This window comes from Peromyscus californicus, unplaced genomic scaffold (genome assembly GCF_007827085.1).
Source record: "Peromyscus californicus insignis strain IS unplaced genomic scaffold, ASM782708v3 Scaffold_17__1_contigs__length_78620276, whole genome shotgun sequence".
Lineage (NCBI taxonomy): Eukaryota > Metazoa > Chordata > Mammalia > Rodentia > Cricetidae > Peromyscus > Peromyscus californicus.
In genome coordinates, this window is record NW_026294469.1 from 66,194,088 (window position 1) to 66,216,965 (window position 22,878).

Below are 22,878 nucleotides of genomic sequence, written 5' to 3' on the forward strand. Positions count from 1 at the left end.
CCTTGAGACAGGTGCTAGCTAAGTCAGCCTGCTCCCTCCAGCCAGAGGCTCCTGCCCCTCCACCTCATCTCTGACACTTCCTCCCCTGGGCTGGGGAGGCCAGCCCTAAGGGCTAGGAAGCACACGTTGGCATTGCCATGCCCAAGCTACCATGTAAGTGATGTCACCATCCCTTTCGGGATGAGGGGGCTACCCAGCCCAAGGCAGCACACCTCATTCATGTTTCAATGTCTCCTCCTGCCCAGCACTGATCCTGCCCTGCTTACGGCACCAGGTAACCTGCCTTCAGAAGGGCACTCGCCCACCAGGCACCGAGGCACGAGTAGCTGCCTCCCAGAGAAAAGGCAAAAGGGGCAGAGGAAGTGCAAGTTCGCACCAAGAGGAAATCATGGTTTTTTCAGAGCAGGAAGGGTAATTAGGCTGATTATCTCCTTGGCAGACAGGAAGTGAAGTCAGAGAGGCCTCGGCTTTGGCCAGCCTCGTAGGGCGGATAGTGACAGAGAGGGATGGAAGCCAGGCCTACTTCCACTGAGCTCTGCGAGGGCCTTTATTATTACGCTTGCCTTTGGCTGGCTTCTCTGCACGCTTCCATGTGACAAGCCCCAGAAAGCACAGACTACGGAGTCACCATCTGATGAGCAGGGTCCCCGAGTGGAGGGGAAGACAGACTTGCTCAAGACCAATGTGGAAGCTCCTGGCAGAAGAAGGACCCGACCCTGGGCTGTTGGTGACATTATCTCAGCTGCATTTCTTCACTAGCCCTTCCCCTGTCCCCTCACTGAGCCTGTCGGTCGGTGGAAGGACCTGGTAGAGGGCAGGAACCACCACAATAACCCGTAGCTGGGGTAGGCCAACCCAGAGAGGCCTGCGATCCACCTCACTCCTAGCTCACCGGGAACGTCTCGAGTGAAATGTTACCCGGCCTGTGAGAACATCACAGCACACTGTGAAGCTGCTCATGTCATGTGAAATAAAAACGAAGAAGGTAGCTGGGCCTAGTGTGGAAGGCCTGTAATCCCAGCGACTCAGCACTCTGAGGCAAGAAGTTTGAGGCCAGTCTAGACAACTTGGGAAGACTCTCAAAACTTAAAAGGGGGGAGGGGGCCTTGGATGTGCCTCAGTGGTGGAGCACTTGCCTAGCATGCATGAGGCCCTGATTCCATCTCCAGTACTGAAAACATAAGTTGTTCATATCCCAACTGTACAAGCACACACCAAATGCATATGCAGAAATAGGGAAGGTATCTCATGTGTGTGCTCACTGGATCACAAGGGCAAATACGGAAGGCATCTCATGCATGCACTCACTGGATCACATCAGGACAAATGTGAGAGCCATCTTATGTATGTGCTCACTGGATCACACCAGGGCAAATGTGGAAGGCATCTCATGCATGCGCTCACTGGATCACAACAGGGTGAATGTGGAAGGCATCTTATGCATATGTTCACTGGATCACACCAGGGAGAATGCCCTCACTTGACTTTCTAAACTTTCCAGGATGGAATTCTGTCATCTCTGCGATGTAGCGCACGTCATCTGTGAAGTCATCAAGGTGATCTAAGAAAGACAGCAACACGGACTCAAAGCATGAGAGGCACCGCTATTCTGTCTGCGGAAATCGGGGCACAGACTGCACCTCCCAGACCTCTGGCGGCTGCCTCTGAGTAAGCATCTAAAGGTAAAGAACTTACCATCCCAGGACACAGCTCCCAGCTGGAGACATGAGAACACTTGTCCCCCGGGCAGTCTAACCTTGTATTTCAGAGTTCCCTTGTGGGATCACCAGCTCAGTGCTGAGAACATAAACCTCCTCATAGTTCAGTCATCTCCATGTGGACATGGACCCTGGCTTTCTGGAGTTGCTCCCACCAGACACAAATGCCAAGCAAAGATTGCTTTCCTGGCCTTACCTGACAGTCTACAAACTACAGAAGACTCAGGGGGACCAAGACTGGGTGGCCAGTGGCCTTTGGTCAGCCACTTGTGTTAACAGGAAGAGGGTGGCAAAGGCTTTCAGCAATTTGAGCCTCAATTTCCTTCCAGATCCTCAATTACCTCCTCACAGGTTGTGGTCATACCTGAAGGAAATGAGATGATAATGGACCAACCCTGAGATCACACCTCACATGTCACACACACATCCTTTTGGTGTGTGCCACACCCATGCCTTTGATCTCCAACTTTGTTCACCAAGATTGGTTCCTTCTAGCTTCTTCTTCCCCATGGGTACAGGTGACTCTCTTCATCACTTCTCCCTCTCCCTCTCCCTCTCCCCTCCCTCCCTCTCCCTCTCCCTCTCCCTCTCCCTCTCCCTCTCCCTCTCCCTCTCCTTCTCCCTTTCCCTCTCTCTCCCTCTCCCTCTCTCCCTCTCTCTCCCTCTCTCTCCTTCTCCTTCTCTCTCTCTCTCTCTCTCTCTCTCTCTCTCTCTCTCTCTCTCTCTCTCTCTCTCTCTCTCTGTGTGTGTGTGTGTGTGTGTGTGTGTGTGTGTGTGTGTGCCAACCCAGCTAGGACCCTGGCACTCAAATGCCTGGAGCCTCTTTGCTCAAGGGTTGAAATTCAATAAAACTTCAGACTGTAACATCTGGACAGAGTGGCACAGCTGGCAGAGAGGCTGAGGTTTTGAGTCAGGCAGCTCCCAGGACGAGCCTAGTGGCTGAAGATACATGTGAACAACCCAGTAGGGGATTCCAGACGTGGAGAGAGCATCAAGACCACATGAGCAATTGTCACTACTGAAGCTTGTGGCCTCCTCCCACTAAAACTGCAGGAAATCCTAGAGGTCTCTGGTCCCAGGCATGGCCACAGTGTCCTTCTCTCTGCCAAATTCCATGTTTATCCAATGCTGGGCTCATAGTTCCCCAAAGCTGACTGGTCCCCTCTTCTCTGTTTGCCTTTGTGATCTTACACTGTCCAAGGCACACCGAAGACCTTACCGTCCCTTGGTCCTCCACATCAACTTGATCCTGGACATTTCTCCTTATGGCACGGCCCATGATGTAAACCTTCCTCTCACTCCTTAGACATGGAATCTGGGTCTCTATCCCACTGGAAGGCTGCCATGGCCTCCCCCTGGCCTCAGTCCCTTAGTCTCAGCTCTCAGTCACAGGTGCCAGAAGAAGTTTCTCCGAGACTTCTCTGTTTCTCCTAAGAGTTCGGTGGACAAAGAAGCAAGTCCAAAGGCCTTGGAAACTGGCCTCAAAATCCCTTCCAGATGTTGTCTATACATTCTATAGACCTGGTGCTACGTGGCCCTGGAGTTATGATTTAAGGACACTTGCAGAAAGCAAAAATCCTACACAGGTCTCCCCACCACCACCCACCCATGTGCACACACCACACGCATGTCCTGTTCTTGTCTCCTACCCGACCTGGTACTCTCTACTTCAGTGTGCATGTCACCTCGAGGCACATACAACAATCCTCCACAACACCGTCTGTGACTGTGGGATTCTGATCGTTGGGACAATCAATACCTATGGTTATGAAGAGGGGAGCAGCTGTCTACCCTGCCTTTGACCCCTGCTGTGAGCCAGGTGCCTTTGAAGAGTTTGAACGAACCCTCTGAGGCAGGTTTTAGGATGGTCATTATCCAGATGGTGTCCAGAATGGTACCTATATTCCCTTTCCAGGCCAAGACAGCCAGGACTCAAGTTCTAGACTATTCCAAATGAGGTCACTTTGCCATCCATGAGGGCCCTCTGCTCAGATGTCTCAGGCAGCATAAGTCCTTAGTGCAGCATTTGGTCCAGGAAGGTATTTAATGAATATTCATTAACTAAAATGAATGAACAAGTAAGCAAATGGAGGAATGAATGAGTGAACATATGAGGAACAGGCATTGCAAGGACTTCATCAATCACTCTGAATCTGAGCCTCTCCGCGGGAAGGCCCTCTGTGGCTAAACCATACCGGAAACTGACACTGATTTGCTTCACACTATGTTAAGCTGGGGATCTTTTAAAGCTATTTACAGCCATACGGAAACTAATGTGAAAGTGTCCCATATGTCTGGGCAGCAGTGGTCCAGGAGAATTGAGAGACCCACAGTCATGGGTCAAGAGCTGATGGTCCTCCGGCCAGCTCTAGGAAAACTCCACCTAACACCAGATACAGCCCAAAGCTGTGGCCTCACCCTCCTAGGAAGCCATCAAGCTTCCCAAGAGAAACTTCAAGATGCTTATTTAAAGAGAAAAAGGACATGGGGGAAAAGGAAGGTGAGAAAAGTGTGAACGAGGTCGCCAGGCTGTCACTCATCTGCATAAAAGAACATCAGTGGTCTGGGTGGCCCTTCCCCCTCATCTGAAAAGTTTAATTGTATTTGCTGTTGTGCGGGAAATTTCTACTTAAGAAAACTCATTAATTAAGTGGAGCTTATCGAATGCTGGTCAGAAGGGAAATCCAGAGAAAACTGGAGCAGGAGCTATACTCCATCTTATCGGAGACGGTGGGTTACCTGGTCCATTTACAGGCGACTTGTGCAAAATCCTGGAGGTCAATGTTCGTACAGCAGACAGAAGGCTGAGAGAAGAAAGACAGTGTGCAATGACCTTATAGTTGTTGGGTCGCAAAGTTGTGGGGGGAATTCTCCCGAATATGTTAGATATTTAGTTCTGATGAGCCGGGTCGTGTACAGTACAGACTCAACACATTGCTAAGGCACAATTGCCATTAAGCAATTTCATTCTGGACTATTGAAGACCTAGCCTTGAAATGTACTACTGGAGAATTCTGAAATACTGAACATCAACTTAAAAAAAATAAAATATTAGAGTTGATTAATATTGATCTATCTTTAGGGAGAAATGAGAATGGTCACCCAATTTGTTTTGATCATTATTGAAGTTGGATGGAAGTGTTATTTTGCTTTACCAAACTCAGGTCTCAGATAAACCATAAAGAAAATAAATGAAAGAAAAACCAGAAAACCTTCAAGGGCCTGGCCTCATAGACCCGCATGTCTCCTTTTGCACACACCATAGCACAAGCCTCTGCCAACATCATCCATGTGTGTCCGTGTGTCACAGTAAATCAGTCCAGCTTTTCCACCCAGGCTGGGAAGAAAAGAACAAAGGGCCAGAGCAAAGAGGGCAGCCCTTGGGGGTGGGGAGTGCCTCACGAGGCCACAAAGAAGGCAAGGAAGCTCAGTGGTCAGGCAGCAGTGAGGTAGCGGGCCATCCTCCCTCAGGGAACCATCGGAGGCCCGCCCAGAAGACGGCCTAGACGAGCCAGGACTAAGGACATCCGCCAAGAGAAACAGCTTCGAAATGATGACCCCTTGAAGGAACCATGAATTTCTTTAATCAACTGATTTCCTCTGGTGTCTAAAACGCCTCATTTAACAAGGCTTGTTCTGGGCCGAAACTGAATAGATGTAGCTGACAAATGCTTGAATATGGGTTCCACTCTGGGGTGGGGGGAGGAGAGACTTTTCTGTTGCTTTTTCAGAGCCGTCATAGGAAGAGGGTAAAGATACTTCGAAGGGTTCTTGCAATTCAGTTTGGACACAGGTCCCGACTTCCCTCCTGACCTCCCAACCCCCACTCCAAGGAGCGCACACTCTGAGACAATGGCCAGATCTGGTTTGCTTTCTCCCCAGAGAGGCCCTAGGGCCACAGATGAAGCAGCTGTCAGGCAAGCAGGCTATAATCAGCTTTAACTGGCTCACAGCCCACAGAAAGTACTGACTCTTATTCCTACAGTCCCAGGTGGGGCTGCCATCCCTGGACAGGGAGGGGCCTCGGGGGCTTCCGTCCCAAGCATTTTCCTTACCCGGGATCCAAAGGACAAACTTACACTGTAGATCTCAAGAATTTCCATATACACATAGAAAGGGATGCTGTAGTGCTTTGGATCAGTTACACGTCACGTGTCACCCCCAGCATGATTTATCAGGACAGTCAATCAATGAGACAGTGAACAGAAAGTTGAAACGCAACTCAAAATGGTTTTTTTCAGGTGAGTCGATACTACAAGATTGCTAGTTAAGTACAGTATCCCTTTTCTCAACCTCAGTGTGAATTCTCCTTTCTTTCCAACGCCTTGCAGCTCGGACACTAAGAGGAAAAGTGGAGGGTATTGAGTACCCAGGTGGCCAAAGATAGAGGATCTCTATGCAGTGGGGCTGTTTCAGTGTGAGAGGACAGCTGACCCTTCCCATGGCCCCAGGCTCCTATTGTCCTAAGAGAAGGGGGCGACATGAGCTTAGAGTCACCATATCTATACCACAAAAAGGGGTGAGAGAGAGGAAAGGAAAAAAAGGAAAGTAAAAGAAAAGGCATTCACTCAAACCTTACAATGGGAGGTGGGGGGTGGTGGGTGGGTGAGGTTGAGGACAGAAAAGCAAGGAGGTTCTAAACAGCGGGATACGACAATAAATGGGGAAACAGCAAGAGAAAAAGCACACTAGGTTAATATAGGAAAAACTAGTTCTTTATTGAGATTGTATATTAGTATTAGTGGATTCTGTGTGTAACAATGTCATCATGCACACAATACAAAAAAAAAAAAAGGAAAAAAATAAAGGAAAAAAAAAAAGGAAAAGAAAAGGCTGGGCCCACCATGCTTCGGAGGGGCGACAGAACAAAAGCAGCGTACAATGAGCAGATGGCCGGGCTACACGACCACAGTACGGTTCAGCAGGGGAACGTCTCTAACCGAGCGCTGTACATTGTCAACTGGGGGATGTAAAAAAATACACATCATGCTTTAGTTTTAGTACAAGAAAAGGTGAAAAGATACACAACCAAAAGGATATTCGATACATAAAAAATTACCCACAAAATAAGAACAGGAAGTAATTCAGCACAGCAGAACACGCTACCCCTGTTTAATGGAAAACCGTTTTGCTGAGGTTTATTTATATATTTATTTTTATTTATTTAATTTTTTTTTTTTTTGGTGATTTTGTTTTGCATTTTCTTTTTCTTTTCAAATCGCCAAATGGCGTTCTGGGGAGGCTGCTTGTGACTATTTTGGAAGGGCCCTCAAAGTAGGCGCCTTATTCTTTCAGGACTGCTCCTGTTTTGTTTCCGTTTTCAAGCAGGTCTGGCTGGCCAGGCAGCAGAAGGGAGCCGGCTGTTAAAGGGGCAGCCCTGAGGGCCAGGGCAGATGTCCAAAGATGCTCTTGACATTGTACAATTAAACAATTAGGACCCTATGGCCACAGCAGCTCCCCTTCAGCCAGGGACCATGGTGCACCAATTTTTCAGAGGCTGAAATAGCAGCAACTGTCATTTCATCATAAGATTTTCTTTTTAATATAGATTTAATAAATTTTGCCTCCAACTAAATGTTCCGCCTGGGTGCTGCCAGGAGGCCAGCTGATGGTCACCCAGACAAGTGGAAAATGGGCTGCTACAGCCTCCAAGCCAAGGCAAAAGGAATCCACTTAACAGGGATTTACAGTGCAATGTACTCGGCTAAACAAGATGAAGATACAAAAATGGTTATTTCTCTATATCTATTCTGAAATGGCCTACATCCTATACTACTACAATGGAGACTAAAAGAACAGGCTTAAGCTAGCAGGCTATCTAATAGTTTTACAAGAAAATTGTGGTTTAGGACCTTTGAATTAAGCATTAGTATCCTCTATCGGAAGGTCATGTGTCCTTAGCACATTGTGCTAAATTTCACCCACAGCCCAACTCACCCCTCAGACCCTGAAATTTCCTGTGGGTGTGTTTACCGTGAAAGTTTGCCATCGCAATTCTGACAGGCAGAATTGGTTTTGTTGGATCTTTGTTGGTGGAAGGGAGGGTTATTAAAAATAAATTTTAAAGGCAGCTGAACAATTTGAATTTCAAAACATGGAACCAGCATGCTGCAATGGTATTTAGAGATTGGTGGTATTAATGAGGATGATAATGATTTAATCAGGATAATTATACTTTCAGGCTCAACACCCTTCTTAATCATTTTTGAATTTCTGCCTAGTGTAATGTTCCACACCCGTTTTAAGAGGAAATGCCAAGTAATAAGAGATAATTGTGTATTGGGGAGGGGGTGGCATTTCATGATCTAGTCTGACCTCCTCTCCCCCCCCCCACCACCACACTGGCCTGAGATAGGGGATACTGCCGCTTAAATAGCAATGCCTTCCTCGGATGGAGACAGGAAATGGTTAAGAGGGTGTCACAATACAGCTAAATGCGGAGGCAGAAGGGTCACAGCGCACACAGCAGCGAGTTGACCATTCACTGAGCTACACAATGAAGAAAAAAAAAGATTTGATAAATGCAGAATGTCATCACTCTATCATCACACACAAAAAAAACCCTGCAGTTCAAACGGGCCTAAGGGGACAATCTTGCCTTTGGGTTTTTGGGGAGAGGCGCGGGGTTGGGGATAGTTTGGCTGAAAGAGGGCTGGGTTTTCCTAGCCTGGTGCAGTCTGGCCCCTGGGGCGCACTAAAGCGCTGGCTCTGCGACCCCATCCCCCGCTCTGACTCGGAAGACCAGAGGGGGTCGGCGAAGGGAAGACATCATTCTTGTAAAGGGAGGGGGTGCTTAGCCAGTAGGGATTTAAGCAGACGTGGAGTGGGAGAGAAGAAACATTTCCAAGAGAAATGTGAGTCCAGAGGCAGAATACAAAAAGAAGGAAAAAAATGAATTGATGTATCTCAGATTTGCTTTGGGAGGTGGGAATTTTTGATTAAAAGAAAATGGAAGAAATGTGGAGTGGGGGGAAGAAAGGGGGAACCCAAGCTATTGTTGCAGGGGAGCATAAGGAAAAAGGGACGTGGGGAAGGGGGACCGTGCAAACACACCCCATATACCACAGTTAAAAACAAAGACATCGCCAGCCTGCTGCTTGGTCAACCCCTGCCCCGGGCAAAGGGCCTGGCGTGGGGGCAGCTTCCCACCTCATTCTCACGCACAGCTCAACACCCAAGAAACAGACAACCCGCTCCGGACGGGCCCAGGGGTGCAAGGCAGCGCACGTCTGATTTCCGAAGCTCGAAAGCACGCGCGCGCACACACGTATACATGCATACACACACATACACATGCACACGCATACATACAAGCATTTTGAACCTGTAACTGAAACTGTCATACAAAGACAGTTGCGGGGAGGGAGGTGTGCAGGGCCACAGAATAAGGGCAATAAAACAAAAAGGATTAAATGAGAGAAAAGGAAGGGAAAAGAAGGTACAAGTACCCATGAGAGGGAAGAGGTCGGAGCATGGGATGGGGCTGATACTCAGACCCCAGCTCACCGGCCAGTGGCCTTAAGGCCCCCCAAATGAAAAAATACAAAACAGAACAAAACACACATATGCCTTAAAAAAAAAAAAAGCAAATCACGGAAAATTAAATCTCTCTCTCTCTCTCTCTCTCTCTCTCTCTCTCTCTCTCTCTCTCTCTCTCTCTCTCACACACACACACACACACACACACACACACACACACACACACACACACACACACACACACGGCATGCATCTCCTTTCGGTCACACAGGGCTAGGTAGGGGAAGGGGCTGTGATTTGGAGGAACCACGTCCGCCGCAAATAATAATTTTAAAAAATATGGGGCTGGGGAGAAAGGGACCCAAATTCACCAAATCCTAACTTCACTACAAAAGCTCCCGCGAGGGTGCCATCCCACACTCGGGGGTCTCCCCAGAAGGGGGTGGGAAGCAGCACCGCTCGCCTCGCCCCGCGGCTGTGCCTGCGCCCCCGCCCTCCGCGCCCGCCCCCGCCCCCGCCCGGTGCCTGCGGCGATCCGCGCTCGGAAGGAAGCAGACCCCGAAAGGAAAAAGCGATACCTCTGTTTCGCACAGAGCCAAACACTGGAAGCACGAGATAGCCGACGTGGACCAGGACCATCCTGGCTCCTCGCGCGGCGGCGGCGGCGGCGGCGGCTGCGCGCGGGCCCTTTGTGGCGCGGCTCCGGGGCGCGGGCGGCGGGGCTGCGGGAGCCGCCGGGGCGGGAGGCGGAGCGCGGGGCGCAGGCGGCGGGGCGGCGGCTGGCGGGGAGACAGATGGCCCATGGAAAGGCTCCCTTCCCGGCCCCTCTCGACATTCAAAGGCGCTGGGGCCGCAGCTGCCGCCACACAAAGGCGCGCGCAGCCAATGGGAGCGGAGCGCAGCGCGGCGCGGCCTCGCCGGAACCGCGGGGGACAGCGGGGACCGCGGGCGCGCGGGGCGGGGGAGGAGGTGACGGCTAGAGGAGCGGGCGGCCAATCGCGGGGCCCGCTGCGGTGCGCGCGGGGGAGGGGGGGGGGACGGCCGCGGGGCGCGTGGAGCCTGGCGCGGTCCTCCGGCCGCAGCGCGCGGCGCCCTGCACACACACACACACACACACACACACACACACACACACACACACACGCGGGCGGCGTGCACACGGAGCGTGCACACGACGGGAGACGTGCTCCCGGACATGTGGAGGAGCGTTCGTCAGCGCAGCGACAGGCAGCGAGTGCACACGACCCAGAGGTCCCTGGGCACCGCACACGGGTCACTCGGGGACGTGCGCACAGAGGCTGGCGCACGTGCAGAGCCTGACTGCAGGCGCAAGTGAAGCTGGAAAGCCAGCAAGCAGCCACAAACAGGATCCCGGCACTGCCGCACAGACTGACTTGCACACAACAACGAACAAATGCCTTGTTAAAGCAGGATGCGTGCCCGAAAACGCATTGCCAAAGACACACAGACGGGGTCACACAATGCAGACGCGGGTAAGACGGCATACTCCAAGCTCTCTCTGCCTGACACACCGCGGTCTTGCTCTTGTAGAGCACAAAGCTACCCAAAATTTGCTTCATTGAGAACCACACATTCCCTGAGATGTGGGCACTATCAGGACAGTGACACATTGTCCAGAAACCCAAGTCCCCTTCTCCACCTTTCACCTGCTCTGCCACTGGCATGTCCAGCCATTTCACAGGCACGCCCACTTCCACATGCACAGGCAAATAGGTGCCGATTCGCACGTGGAAGCCCAGCTTCCATATCATGTGTGACCCTTGGCCAGCCAGCTAGATACTTAGAGACCAAAGCACCTTCTGAAGCTCTGTTCTCAGTCGACAGCCCAGACTACCTCCAGGCATATTCGGCCTACTTAGTATGAACACACTGAAAAAAGGCTTCCAGTCCATACCAAGGCCAGAGATCACTCACCTGCTGGCAAGACAGGACATCTATCTACACCAGGCTTCTCTTCGAAACCCAGTGGCTACTTTAATTAATTAATGTAGTATGGACTAGCTGGCAAAACCACAGATGAAGGTGGACGGAATCTCACCCCACTTCAGGACACCCATCTATGCTGTGCAGCACTTATGGCACTGAGAACCCAACCCCCCAAACCCAGGATGCTCCTCAGGGCTGCAAAGAGAAAATCCCCAATGAGCCTCACTACTGCAGAGATGGGAGATGTGCGCGGAGTGCTTGCTGGGAGATGCCCTGGAGAGGAGCAGAAGCTGGGGGAGCAGTTGCAAGAACTCCAGGAAAATGTCCTCTGGCACTTCTGAGATTGGCTAGCTCCAGCGAGCTCCAGGATGAAGGCAGCCAGGGAGACCTAGCAAAGCCCCACGCCTTGCCCTCAGATAATCACCTCAACTGAGCCGGCCAGCAGCTCTTTCCCGCTGTTATCTATCAAACATGCCATTACTAAAAAAGTCAAAGAACAAGGATCTTAACCAACACCTAACCACTGGAATTTCTTCCTGTCTTCTCCCAAGCCCTGCCTGTCATGTGCATATGGGAATGTTACCAGAGCTGTCACAACCTACACGTTTTTACATTTTAGCACATGGCTCGTTTTCCTGCCCTTTAGTAGTCCAGCTAGTGAGTGCATTATGAAATCACTTAGGCATGAGTTACTCGAAGCTACTGATTTATTCCCGATCTTCCGTTATTGTAGAACTTGGCCTCCTGCATTGGTTGAACTATAAGCTTAGAGTGAATTTCTGCATTCCTTAGTCCTAGAACGGAAAGTTTTATATCTTGCCACATACTGCATTTTTTTTAAAAGAAATCAAACCCCTTTGTCAGTGCTACAACAATATGCATTATGTTCTTTCCAATGTCAGGTTGCTAGCCTTAGGTAGTAGGCATTCTTACGTTTTATTACAGTAGCTCACAAGGGTTTCTTATTCAATTCAATCTTGGCATCAGTGTGCTAAGGGTGCAAACTCTGAAACCAGATTGCCTGGCTTCCCGATCTGGCTCTGACACTTAATAGCTGAACAAATTTTCAACCTTCTAGGTCTTGACTTCACCATCTGGAAAATGGGATGAAGATAGCAGCTTTATCCTAGAATTAATACGAGCAAGTGTGTTGGTTCTGGGAGAGTACACAGATGAGGACCTGGCTCATCTGGCCATTTGGCTTTTTCTCCAACCTGTCCTTCTCTCCTGGCCCGTCACCTTCTTCCTTCCAGTTACTACTTACGATTGCCTATTTGATACATTCAGTGCCAACCACAAAAGAGAGCCTCCAGCAGACAAAAGTAGTCAACGACAGAGCAGCAATCATCAATCCTAATAACTCCATGCTTTGTATTCAGACATTAAAGAGACCTGACGGACAGATGCCCCCTGCTCCATTACACCAGCATCCACCACAGACACATGCCTTCTGCTGAGAAGGAACTACTGTGGAGTAGGAGGAACAGTTTCAATTTTAATTAAGCCCTGACCCAGCATCAAATATTCCTCAGCCTCAACATACCCAACTGTCTAAATGGGCACAATATCCCCTGCCACACCTCTGTGTTACCATGGGTTTGTCATGAGGAACAACCAAGAAAATAGCTATCATGTCTGTCAATAATACATGAAAATATAAAAGCATGAATGCGATATTGAATACAAGAATGAAACATGGCTGTTATCTGGTCCAGCATATGCTTTATAGATAAGGAAACAGGTTCAAAGACAGAGTACGAACAAGGTCACCATCATTTCTGGCAGAGTCAGAACTAGAACCCATATCTCCTTAGGTGTAGTCTGGTATTACTCTCATTTCTCTCTCTTTTTTAAACCCATAATGCTGAGATAAGTATTTCAACTCTCCCTCCCATTAGTTAAAATCTATTAAAAGTACAATAAAGTGTATTTCTGATATGAAAAAGTTTTGTAGAAATTTTCTGTTCCTTAAGGAAAAGTGGTGGCTTCTTCACGTGTTCTTTCTGTTCAGTGCCCCAAATCATGTGCTGCTTGCTTGCCGGCTTAGCATGGGCGTCTCAACAGGTATATAAAACAAACAGTGAAGGCCCATTTGCACTTCCTGACCTAAAATGGGAAAACATGATCCTCTAGAGTTAACAGTGTTAGGGAAGGGGCACAGCCCGACCGTAAACCCATCCCTAACATGCATGTGGTCCTAAAGCCAATCCCCACAACAGCAAAAACTAATAAATGAAGGTTGGAGAGAGGCTCGGGTTAAGAGCATGTGCTGCTTTTCCAGAGGACCTGGATTTGATTCCCAGAACTCACATGGCAGCTCACAAACATCTAATGCCCTCTTCTGGCCTCTGCAGGCACCAGACATGCATGTGTCACACAGACACACATGCAAGCAAAACACTCATGCACATAAAATTAATTAATTAACTTAGAAAAGAAAAAGTCAAGATTGAACAGAGTCAACGCTATCTTTGGTCCCAGACCCACACTTTGAGTCCTCTCTTCTGGCTCCGCTGTGGCCACCCACAGAAAAATTTCTCCAGCTCGACATGTTTCTGGAGCCTAGAGCATCTGTTTTGAGAACAGCCTCAGTGTTGGTTTGGATACAAAATATTCCCAGTGGCTTGTGTGTTGAGGTTTGGTCTTCAGCCGGTGGAACTACTGAGAGGTAATTGAATAAGGGCATTTTGCTCATCAATAGATTAATCTGTAGCTGTGCGGACTATTAAGAGGAGGCACCTAGCTGGAGGAAGTCAGTGTCAAGGGGTGAACCTTGCCCCCGGTCCCTTCCTCTCACTTTGCTTTCTGGATACTGTGAGATGATCCCTACTCTACCATTCCACACTCATCACCAAGATGTTCACATACCGAAACCCCTGAAGTAAGGAGCCAGGATTGATGTTCGGTTGGTTTTCTCAAGTATTCTTCACAGCAATGCAAAGCTAACTCAGAGCCCAGCACTGATCCAAGCTATGAACAATCGTTGCTCTCAAATCCACAGATGAAAACCATCCACCACAGTAGTCAAGTAGATATAAAAATGTCCAAGCCTAATGATAAAACTCCTACTCGTCTCCATACTGGGCTGGTATCAAAGTCTGTGCAAAACAGTGGTGTTTCTCCGAGTGAACACTCCCCCTGTGACTAGCGGCCCTGTAGCTCTGTGTCGAACATGATGGGGATTCTAGAGGCAGTCTGCTGCAGAAAGAGGCTCAACTCCTGAGGGTCAGGCCATGAACAGAAGAAAGTCAGTGACCAAGAAGAGCCTCCCACACAGTCCAGGCTGAGAGAGAGGTGGGCTTGAGTAATCAAGAAATCCTCTTAGTGGGTCAGGCTGGGACGAAGACCCTAACATGTGGACCCATCTGGAACAGGCCAAGAAACTTGGTTTGACCCTGGGGACAAGACTCAGAAGGAAAGTCAAAGAAAGAAAAAGAAGGTGCTAGAGAGCGAAGGGGAAGGAAGGTAAGGGAGAGGGAGGGGAACCTCAACCATTTGGGATGAAGCTCAGTGTGTTCTGGCTGAACTGATATCCTGGGTTGAGGTACGCGTAAGAGCAGACATGATTGGACTGTGTATTCCTACCCCTGCCATGCAGTCACAGCAAAGCCTGGATGCCAGCAAGGGCTCAAGCAGAATGAAATAGTTCGGCTCTAGCCCAGTCCCCAGGTCTCCAGTGCCCACCCATCTACAATGCCACAGGGAAATGATCCTAGCCCCTGGCTGCCCAGTTGAGACACTGAAGATCCTCAACCCCCTAGCAGTGAAGTGGCATGACATCATGAAACCCCGAGATGATGTGCAGGGGGCTTTCTCAGAGGATGATGCTCGTTTTGGAGAGATGCTAGAAACTGGTTAAATAAAGGGAAAGAACCAAGCAGAAGCCTTACCTTTCCTATCTGGACTGTACTATGTTAAGATACGGATTTAATAAGAAGTAATGAAGAAATTTATACTCTACCCACATGACATCATAATTCCAGGTGGTTACCTCAAATGACTGCCATTACCAGCAAAAGAAAGGCAATGGGAAAGTGTCGCCAGAACCCGATCAAAACCTCCAGAGAATATCAATCAATACGAAATGGAAATGGAATGAAAATGCTTTGGGGATGCAATCAGCAATGTCCAGTCTTTACTCAACAGGACACACCAACCATTTCTGTCAAAAATAAATTATCAGAAGAATCGGGGTGACTTAGGGGGAGCCTGCAGAGGCACAAAGGATCAGTCTTCCAAGTGTTGTATCTAGACTTTTGTGAAATGTAACTCAAAGAGACAAATTGGCACAAGGCAATTTGAGAAAAGCAATAGCTGGTCTTTGGGATACTAAGGATCGCTTTGTTTTAGAAGAGGTGGTGGTATTATGATGGTGCCCACACAAACAACCTTTCTCTTACTTGGTGATATGAAACTATCTAGAGCAGTGGTTCTCAACTTTCCTAAGGCTGCAACCCTTTAACTAAGTTCCTCATGCTGTGGTGACCCCCCACCATAAAATTATTTCATTGCTACTTCGTAATTATAATTTTACTACTGTTACAAATCGTAATATAAATTTTTTTTGGAGATAGAGGTTTGTCAAAGGGGTTGAGACCCACAGGTTGAGAATCACTGGTCTAGAAGGCTCTTACTGCTCTACAGAAGAATGATACATGCACATAAGTGAAAACATACTCTCGCAGACAGGCTTTGAGTTAGTAACTGGGAAAATACGTCCATTTTGTTGGTCCATTATGTTGTTTTTCCTACATTTATCTTTGAATTATTTTCAAAAGTAAAAGAAAGCAAAAAAAAAAAATAGCTGGCAGCCATCTTTGTGGCTCTTGCTGCTGGTGGTATTAGGTCGGCCCACTGATGAGATAGCACTGTGTAGTGGCTCTGCTCCTCAGGTCTCAGCTCCTTCAGCTGCTCAGAACATGTCCTACAGTGGAGGCAAGGGGCACCTGCGTGCTGGTGGCTATAGCTTACGCAGAGGGCCAAGGAAATATGATGGTGTGTGTGCATGTGTGTGTGTGTGTGTGTGTGTGTGTGTGTGTGTGTGCATCTGTGTTGTGTGTGTGTGTCTGTGTATGTATGTGTGTATGTGTGTCTGCGTGTATGTGTGTGTGCATGTATGTGTCTGTATGTGTGAGGGTGTGTCTGTGTGTGTATGTGTGTGAGTCTGTGTGTGTCTCTATGTGTGTCTGTATGTCTGTGTGTCTGTATGTATGCATGTGTTTGTGTCTCTGTGTGTGTGTGTGTGTGTGTGTGTGTGTGTGTGTATGTTCATGCACCTGGTGAGGGACTCAAGCGTTTATTTGGTAGGCAGTAGGGAGCACTAGCACTGTGAGAATTGATGTGGAAGGTTAGGGGAAGTGATGTATCCATGCATAAAGTAGGCAGGGCAGTGGATGGTTTCCAGGACCTGGACATCCATTAGGTGGGTTTGGAAAACCAGGTGGCAGAACATGATACTGAGTCTGGGCATGAGTGTCAGGGTGGAAGAGGACACACCGAACATTCCTAACCAGGGAAAGGAATGTTCACAGGCAGCTTTCCTTATGACACATGAGATTCCAAAAGCAGTGCCAGATCCATCTGTCCCCAAACCCAGAGTGGCATCGCTCAAAGGCCTCTCAGACTCAACTCTGAAAGGTAAGCTTTCTTCTTATTGCCCATAGAGTGGTTGGACTCTCAACACATTCTGAATGGACATGAAGAAGACCAAGGTGGTGCTGAGGAACTGCTGGCAGCCCCCAGCCTCTGCTCTGCTCTTCTTCATTGACGAGACAACCTCTTGCTCTTATTTGAATATAAAGACTACATTTCCCAGATTCCACTGCAGTCAAGCATGACTCTTGGCTCACTTCTGACCAATCAGATGCAAGCAGAACTTCATATGCATCTTCTAAGAAATGTTCTTCAAGGCAGGGAGTTATGCCTTTCTTCTTTTTGTTATCATTTGTGCTAACTGGAAGGTGGCTGTGAAGGCTGGGACTGGAGCAGCCACACACAGTAAAGTGAAATGGACAGGCTGGAGATGCTGAAGGGGCAATTTGAAAAATCTTAGCTACCGAGTGTCTTAGTTAGGGTTCCTATTGCTTGAAGAGACACCACGACTGTGGCAACTCTTGTAAAGGAAAACATTTAATTGGGATGGCTTAATTACAGTTCAGAGGTTCAGTCCATTATGGTCATGGTGGGAAATGGCAGCATGCAGCCAGCTGAGTGTGGAGAAGGAGCTACATCTTGATCTGCAGGCAACAGGAAGTGAACCGTCTCCACACTGGGCATAGCTTGAGCATAGGCGACCTCAAAGCCCACCCCGACAGTGACACGTTTCCTCTAACAAAGCCACACCTCCTAACAGTGCCACTCCTTATGAGCTTATGGGAGCCAGTTACATTCAAATGATCACACTGAGTGTTTTCACACCAACCCCAAGACAGTACTCCTACAATTTCTTAAATACAGGAAAAAATTAAGCTTCTGTCTCATTGAAGTCATAGCTCCTTACACCTTTCTCTCATTTTCTCATACCTACAACCAGGTGTCAAATCATTCCATAACTGATTCTTCCCCATGTGTTCACCAAACAAGTTTTGACTGTGACACAAGACCAAATTCAGGCTTATTGAAATGGGTAAACTGCAAATTTACACGTGTTTAAAATGCACATGGAGAGTTTACCAGGAAAAGGAAAGCAGAGGAAGTGACCTGAAGTATTAAGTGAACACTAAAGGAGTATTGAATAAACTGGGTCTGAGATGATGTAATGATTATTTAAATTTTCCTGCAGCTAACAGAGACATTATGACCTCATTTTAGTTCTTTATTCCCTCAGTGCCTCTTTCTTGGCTGGTGGGTGGATGAGGGGGGGAAACACATGGAGACAAATAGCACAGGGTGATCCACAGATGCACCATCCTCAGAAGCCACTTCTCACACTGCAGCAAGTCGTGGAATATTATTTTAAGATGTGTTACATTGGTTTATGCTGTGGAACATTTGTATAATGATACAAAGATGTGTTGCATTCTTTTATGTTACAAATGTAACATAATTTTTATATACATACACAGATTTAACTCTGTGAAGCTGTGTTACTTTGCCTGTCTAAAACACCTGATTGGTCTAATAAAGAGCTGAGCAGCCAATAGCAAGGCAGGAGAAAGGATAGGTGGGGCTGGCAGGCAGAGAGAATAAAGAGGAGGAAAAATCTGAGAGGAGAGAGGATCAAGGAATGAGAAAAGGAGAGGAGGGTGTCAGGAGCCAGCCACCCAGCTACACATCCAGCCATGGAGTAAGAAGTAAAGAAAGGTATATGGAATATAGAAAAGTAAAATCCCACAGGCAAATGGTAGATGGGATCATTTAAGTTAAGAAAAGCTGGCTAGAAACAAGCCAAGCTAAGGCTAGGAATTTATACGTAATAATAAGACTTGGTGTGATTTATTTGGGAACTGGGTGGCAGGCCCCCAACAAGCCAAAAGAGTAAAACAAATGAACAAACAACCTCAGCAAAATACGTAAGAATCAGGTACAGGGGCTGGGGGATGGCTATATTGGTAAAGTGCTTGCCTTGCAAGCATGAGGTCTGAGTTTGCATCCCCAGCACCCATGTAAAAAGTTTGGCACTATGGCCTGCATTTATAATCCCAGCACTGAGAAGACAAAGGCAGATGGATCCCTGGGGCTCACTGGCCGACCAGTGTATCTAATCAGTGAGGTCTCGGTTTAGTGAGGCGCCCTGTCTCAGAAAATAAGGTAGAGCACAAACAAACACCAAATCAACTTCTGGCTTCCATATGCACATATAAGCACACCTGCATGCACACATGTACACAAGCACACAAACATACACATGCATTCATCAAATACACACACAGAGGGGGGCACACACACACACACACACACACACACACAGGCACACACTCAGAAGCACACACAGAGAGGCACACACACAGAGGCACAGAGAGAGAGAGAGGCACACAGAGGCACACACACTCAGAGGCACACACACACAGGCACACGCACTCAGAGGCACACACACATAGAGGCACACACACACACAATCGCCATCCTATTTAAAAGAAGCATCTCAGGGTCTCAGTCCCTGAGACTCAGGACACCCAGGGCAGGGACCCTAGAGCCTGCATATCTTAATAAGTACCACCTCCATCATCATGCAGACAGTCAGGGTCCCTCTTAGAAAAGCATAGCTCTGAGTTCTAACCTTCAGCTCAAAATGGGGCTGCTTGTGCCCGTTCTGCTCTGCACCAAATGCCCAGCACTCGATGCCATGAGAACACTATGGCGTTCAGCACTGGTCTGTGCCAATGAGGACCCCTGAGAGTCCTTGAACAGAGTGGTTTGAAGAGCACCCTGGCCTCATCTGGCCCTGATACCTGAAGTCTGTGGAGGAAAAACACAAAGAATGCAAAAGGAAATACAGATTTTCTCCCCTTTTTGACAATCAGATTCTTAGGCCAGTGTTTGGTCCTTCAGCAGTTCTTCCTGCTTTGTACTTCACACAGCCATCTGCAGGACCCTCAGTAAACTGAGTTGTTAATGAGTCACCCTTTGGAGACAAAGACCTGAGCTGCTGGAAGTCCTCATCAGAGAAGCTTCTAATTTCAGTGGATGACAGTTAATACAGACACCACTGGCCAAAGTGGAGAGATTCATATCTGTGGAGTGCTCAACCATAAGTGAGCAACTATATCACACACCTTCCCCACCCTGAGGCTCAGGGACCATTTTGGAAGAGCGGGCAGAAAGACTGGAAAAGCCAGAGCACAGAGAGAGCTATTGCAAAACAGCATCCTCTGAGCATTACAAGGCTACATACCCATAAACTCAGCAGTTGTAGCTGCTTACATAAGACCCACACAATATCTAGCCAGTCAACATTTCTGCAGGGATCAGAAGTCCTCACAACTGCCCATCAGTAGATGAAGAGCTATTGCAGCTGAAGGCTGCTGAGGGGGAGAGTCCAGTTGCAAAAGATCTCTGCAAGGCTTCTGGTGACAAGGGGCCTAGTGAATTTGGTTGGTTTCAGGGACTTCCTGTAGCTATTTTGAGTCGTTTACCTTCCTGCTTAAAGAGCTTCCCTGGCAGGATGGAATGTTTGGTGTTAGGTTCCTTCACAAGCTGGGAATCAAATGATTATGAGACATCTGGAGAATCCCTGAGCCAAGTACAAGGGACATGCTGTCATCTCCTGACAGGCCACACCTGCATCACAACCCTGACACTCCAGCAGGGATGAGGTGGTCAAGACCTTTTTTTTTTTTACTCAAAGCCTGCCAACACACTTCTGTCTCATCATCTGCCTGTCCTCATGACTTAGCATCTGCATCCTCCAGAGTTTATCTGTCTCCTAGAACATGCTTGCCCTCCCCCAGCTCCAGCAGGAGGCCAAGCAGCTCTGCTTGCTAGTTTGTTTGTTCATTCAGAAATCCCTTCTTCTGCTCTGAGACCTGGGACCTGGATTGTCCTGGCATGTCACTTATTTTTCTCAGCTGTGCTTAGAGGGAAATGCAAATGTTATCAACCTGGACAAAGTTTAAACCAAGCTTAAATCTCATTTATTCAGTTTGTTTATTTGTTTGGTTTTTTTGTATTGAAGATGGTAGAGCATGGAGCTGGAGTGATGGTTTAGTGGTTAAGAGCACTTGCTGTTCTTGCAAAGGATCTGTGTTCAATTCCCAGCACCCACATGGAGTCCACCACTTCCTCAGGCACCAAGCATGCATGTAGTACACAGACACACATGCAGATAAAAAAAAAACACTCATAAACACAAAATGAAATAAATCTTAAAGAAATGAAAGAAAATAATAGAACACAGATAATATAATGTCTCTATGAATTTGGGGTTATGTCAGGTAAGTAGTCATAAAACATGCATCCTTTTGTGTCTGGCTTAATGTAATATCTGCACATGTTGAAGCATGGCCAGAATTTCACACACACACACACACACACACACACACACACACACACACACACACACCCCGTAGACTAAATACCATTCCATTGCACAGATATGTCACATTTTGTTTATCTCCTCATCTGCCTGTAATACCCAACTTGTCCCTACCCTTCAGACACTGTCAGGTCAGGGGTGTGTGAGCAAAGGAGCTTAATATGTAGCTCCCATAACCAAGGTATTTTCTATGTACATTTAAGAGAAGGGTTTCTGGATCATATGGTAGTTTCATGTTTAACTTTTTAAAGGAAACTTCAAACTGTTTTTCTGCACCTTGCTTTTAAATGCTTGGAAAACATCGACTCTACTGTGAAATGTCTCACATGCCCTCCCCTGTGCTCTGGAACCTCCTGAGCACATAAAGAGTACAGCCCAGCACATCAGTCTCTGACCAGACTGGTGTCTAGCTGCAAGTGCCTTGCAGGGGGGATGGCCCCTGCTCCACCCTCATGTCCCCAGCACCTCCCAGACCCCACACATGATTAAGTGAATCCCCTTTGTTAATTGACTAGTCAGTTAGTTTACTAGTCAGTCAGATGGCCCAACCACCTGGTTGGCATGCTGACTGAACAAACATGGCATCTCTCCCTGGTCTCTCTGCTGAATCATGTGCTTTTCCTTTCAGCTGGAGATGGGATACTTCCCATGACCTGTCTACCATGAAGGGATTAAGTGCACAGGGCCAGAGATCTGACCTGTACTTGTCAAGTTGCCATGGAAAAGCTTCCTGGAGCCTTGGTTTCTTCATGCGTACCCCACGTGTTGTGCTACTGACTCCCACTAGAAGCTGGTGAGCAGGCTGAAAGGTGAATACTGATCACAGGGCTCCAACACCCCAGTTTCCACATGCATAGACTCACAGCAACCCAGTTTCCACACATGTAGTTAGACTCGGAGCACTGGGAGAAAACCTGTCTAGTTTCTTCCCAGTTTCTGCCTCCCACAGCTTCCTAGTTTGGTTTTGGATTTCCAATCTAGTACCTAAATAAGTGCCTGGTATACAGACACACTCGATAAACATTGTATGAGCAAACTGCTAGTTTGTCCTCAACTCCAGTGAGTCACAGCTTTTATTCCAGGCACCAGAAGACTCTGAGACCAGAAACACGGTCTGAGAGTGCTATTAGTCAGGCTACTGTCAACTATAATGGACAGGAAACCTTGTACTTGAGGCTTAAACCACAAATCCATGCAATGCTGACTTGCCATGTCCCACTGTGGGAGGAGACATGACAGCAAACTAGGTTCAGAGGCTCAACAATGTAACCAGAGCTCAACAATGTAACTAAAGCTCAACTATGTAACCAGAGCTCAACAATGTAACCAAGGCTCAACAATGTAACTAAAGCTCAACTATGTAACCAGAGCTCAACAATGTAACCAAAGCTCAACAATGTAACCAAGGCTCAACAATGTAACCAAGGCTCAACAATGTAACCAAGGCTCAACAATGTAACCAAGGCTCAACAATGTAACCAAAGCTCAACAATGTAACCAAAGCTCAACAATGTAACCAAGACCCTGTGGTTTGGGGGGGGGGGGGGTTGTTGGTTGTTTGTTGATTTTTCCAATCTTTTGATCCTAATTGCCAATGTACGGGTTTTTATTTTCTGGTTGATTGTCAACAATTGCAGAATGATTACCCAGCCTTGGCATCACATCTTCACATAATAGCCTCAAAATCAGAAAGGAAAGGAAGGGAGGAAAGTCTGTCTCTCACTGCTATCAGAGACCATCCTGCTCCACCACCATCCATCC

At 47.8% G+C, this 22,878-nt stretch overlaps 1 protein-coding gene across 1 annotated transcript in view; it reads right to left on the reverse strand.

Annotated features, from left to right (window-relative positions):
* The window catches only part of Ark2c (arkadia (RNF111) C-terminal like ring finger ubiquitin ligase 2C), a 111,114-nt gene extending 100,974 nt beyond the window's left edge, over positions 1–10,140 (reverse strand). Inside the window, exon 1 of the mRNA XM_052742617.1 lies at positions 9,776–10,140. Coding sequence (XP_052598577.1) covers positions 9,776–9,836 — 61 coding nt within the window. The 5' untranslated portion in view covers positions 9,837–10,140. The remainder of the gene's footprint in view (positions 1–9,775) is intronic.
* Positions 10,141–22,878: the final 12,738 nt, after the last annotated feature.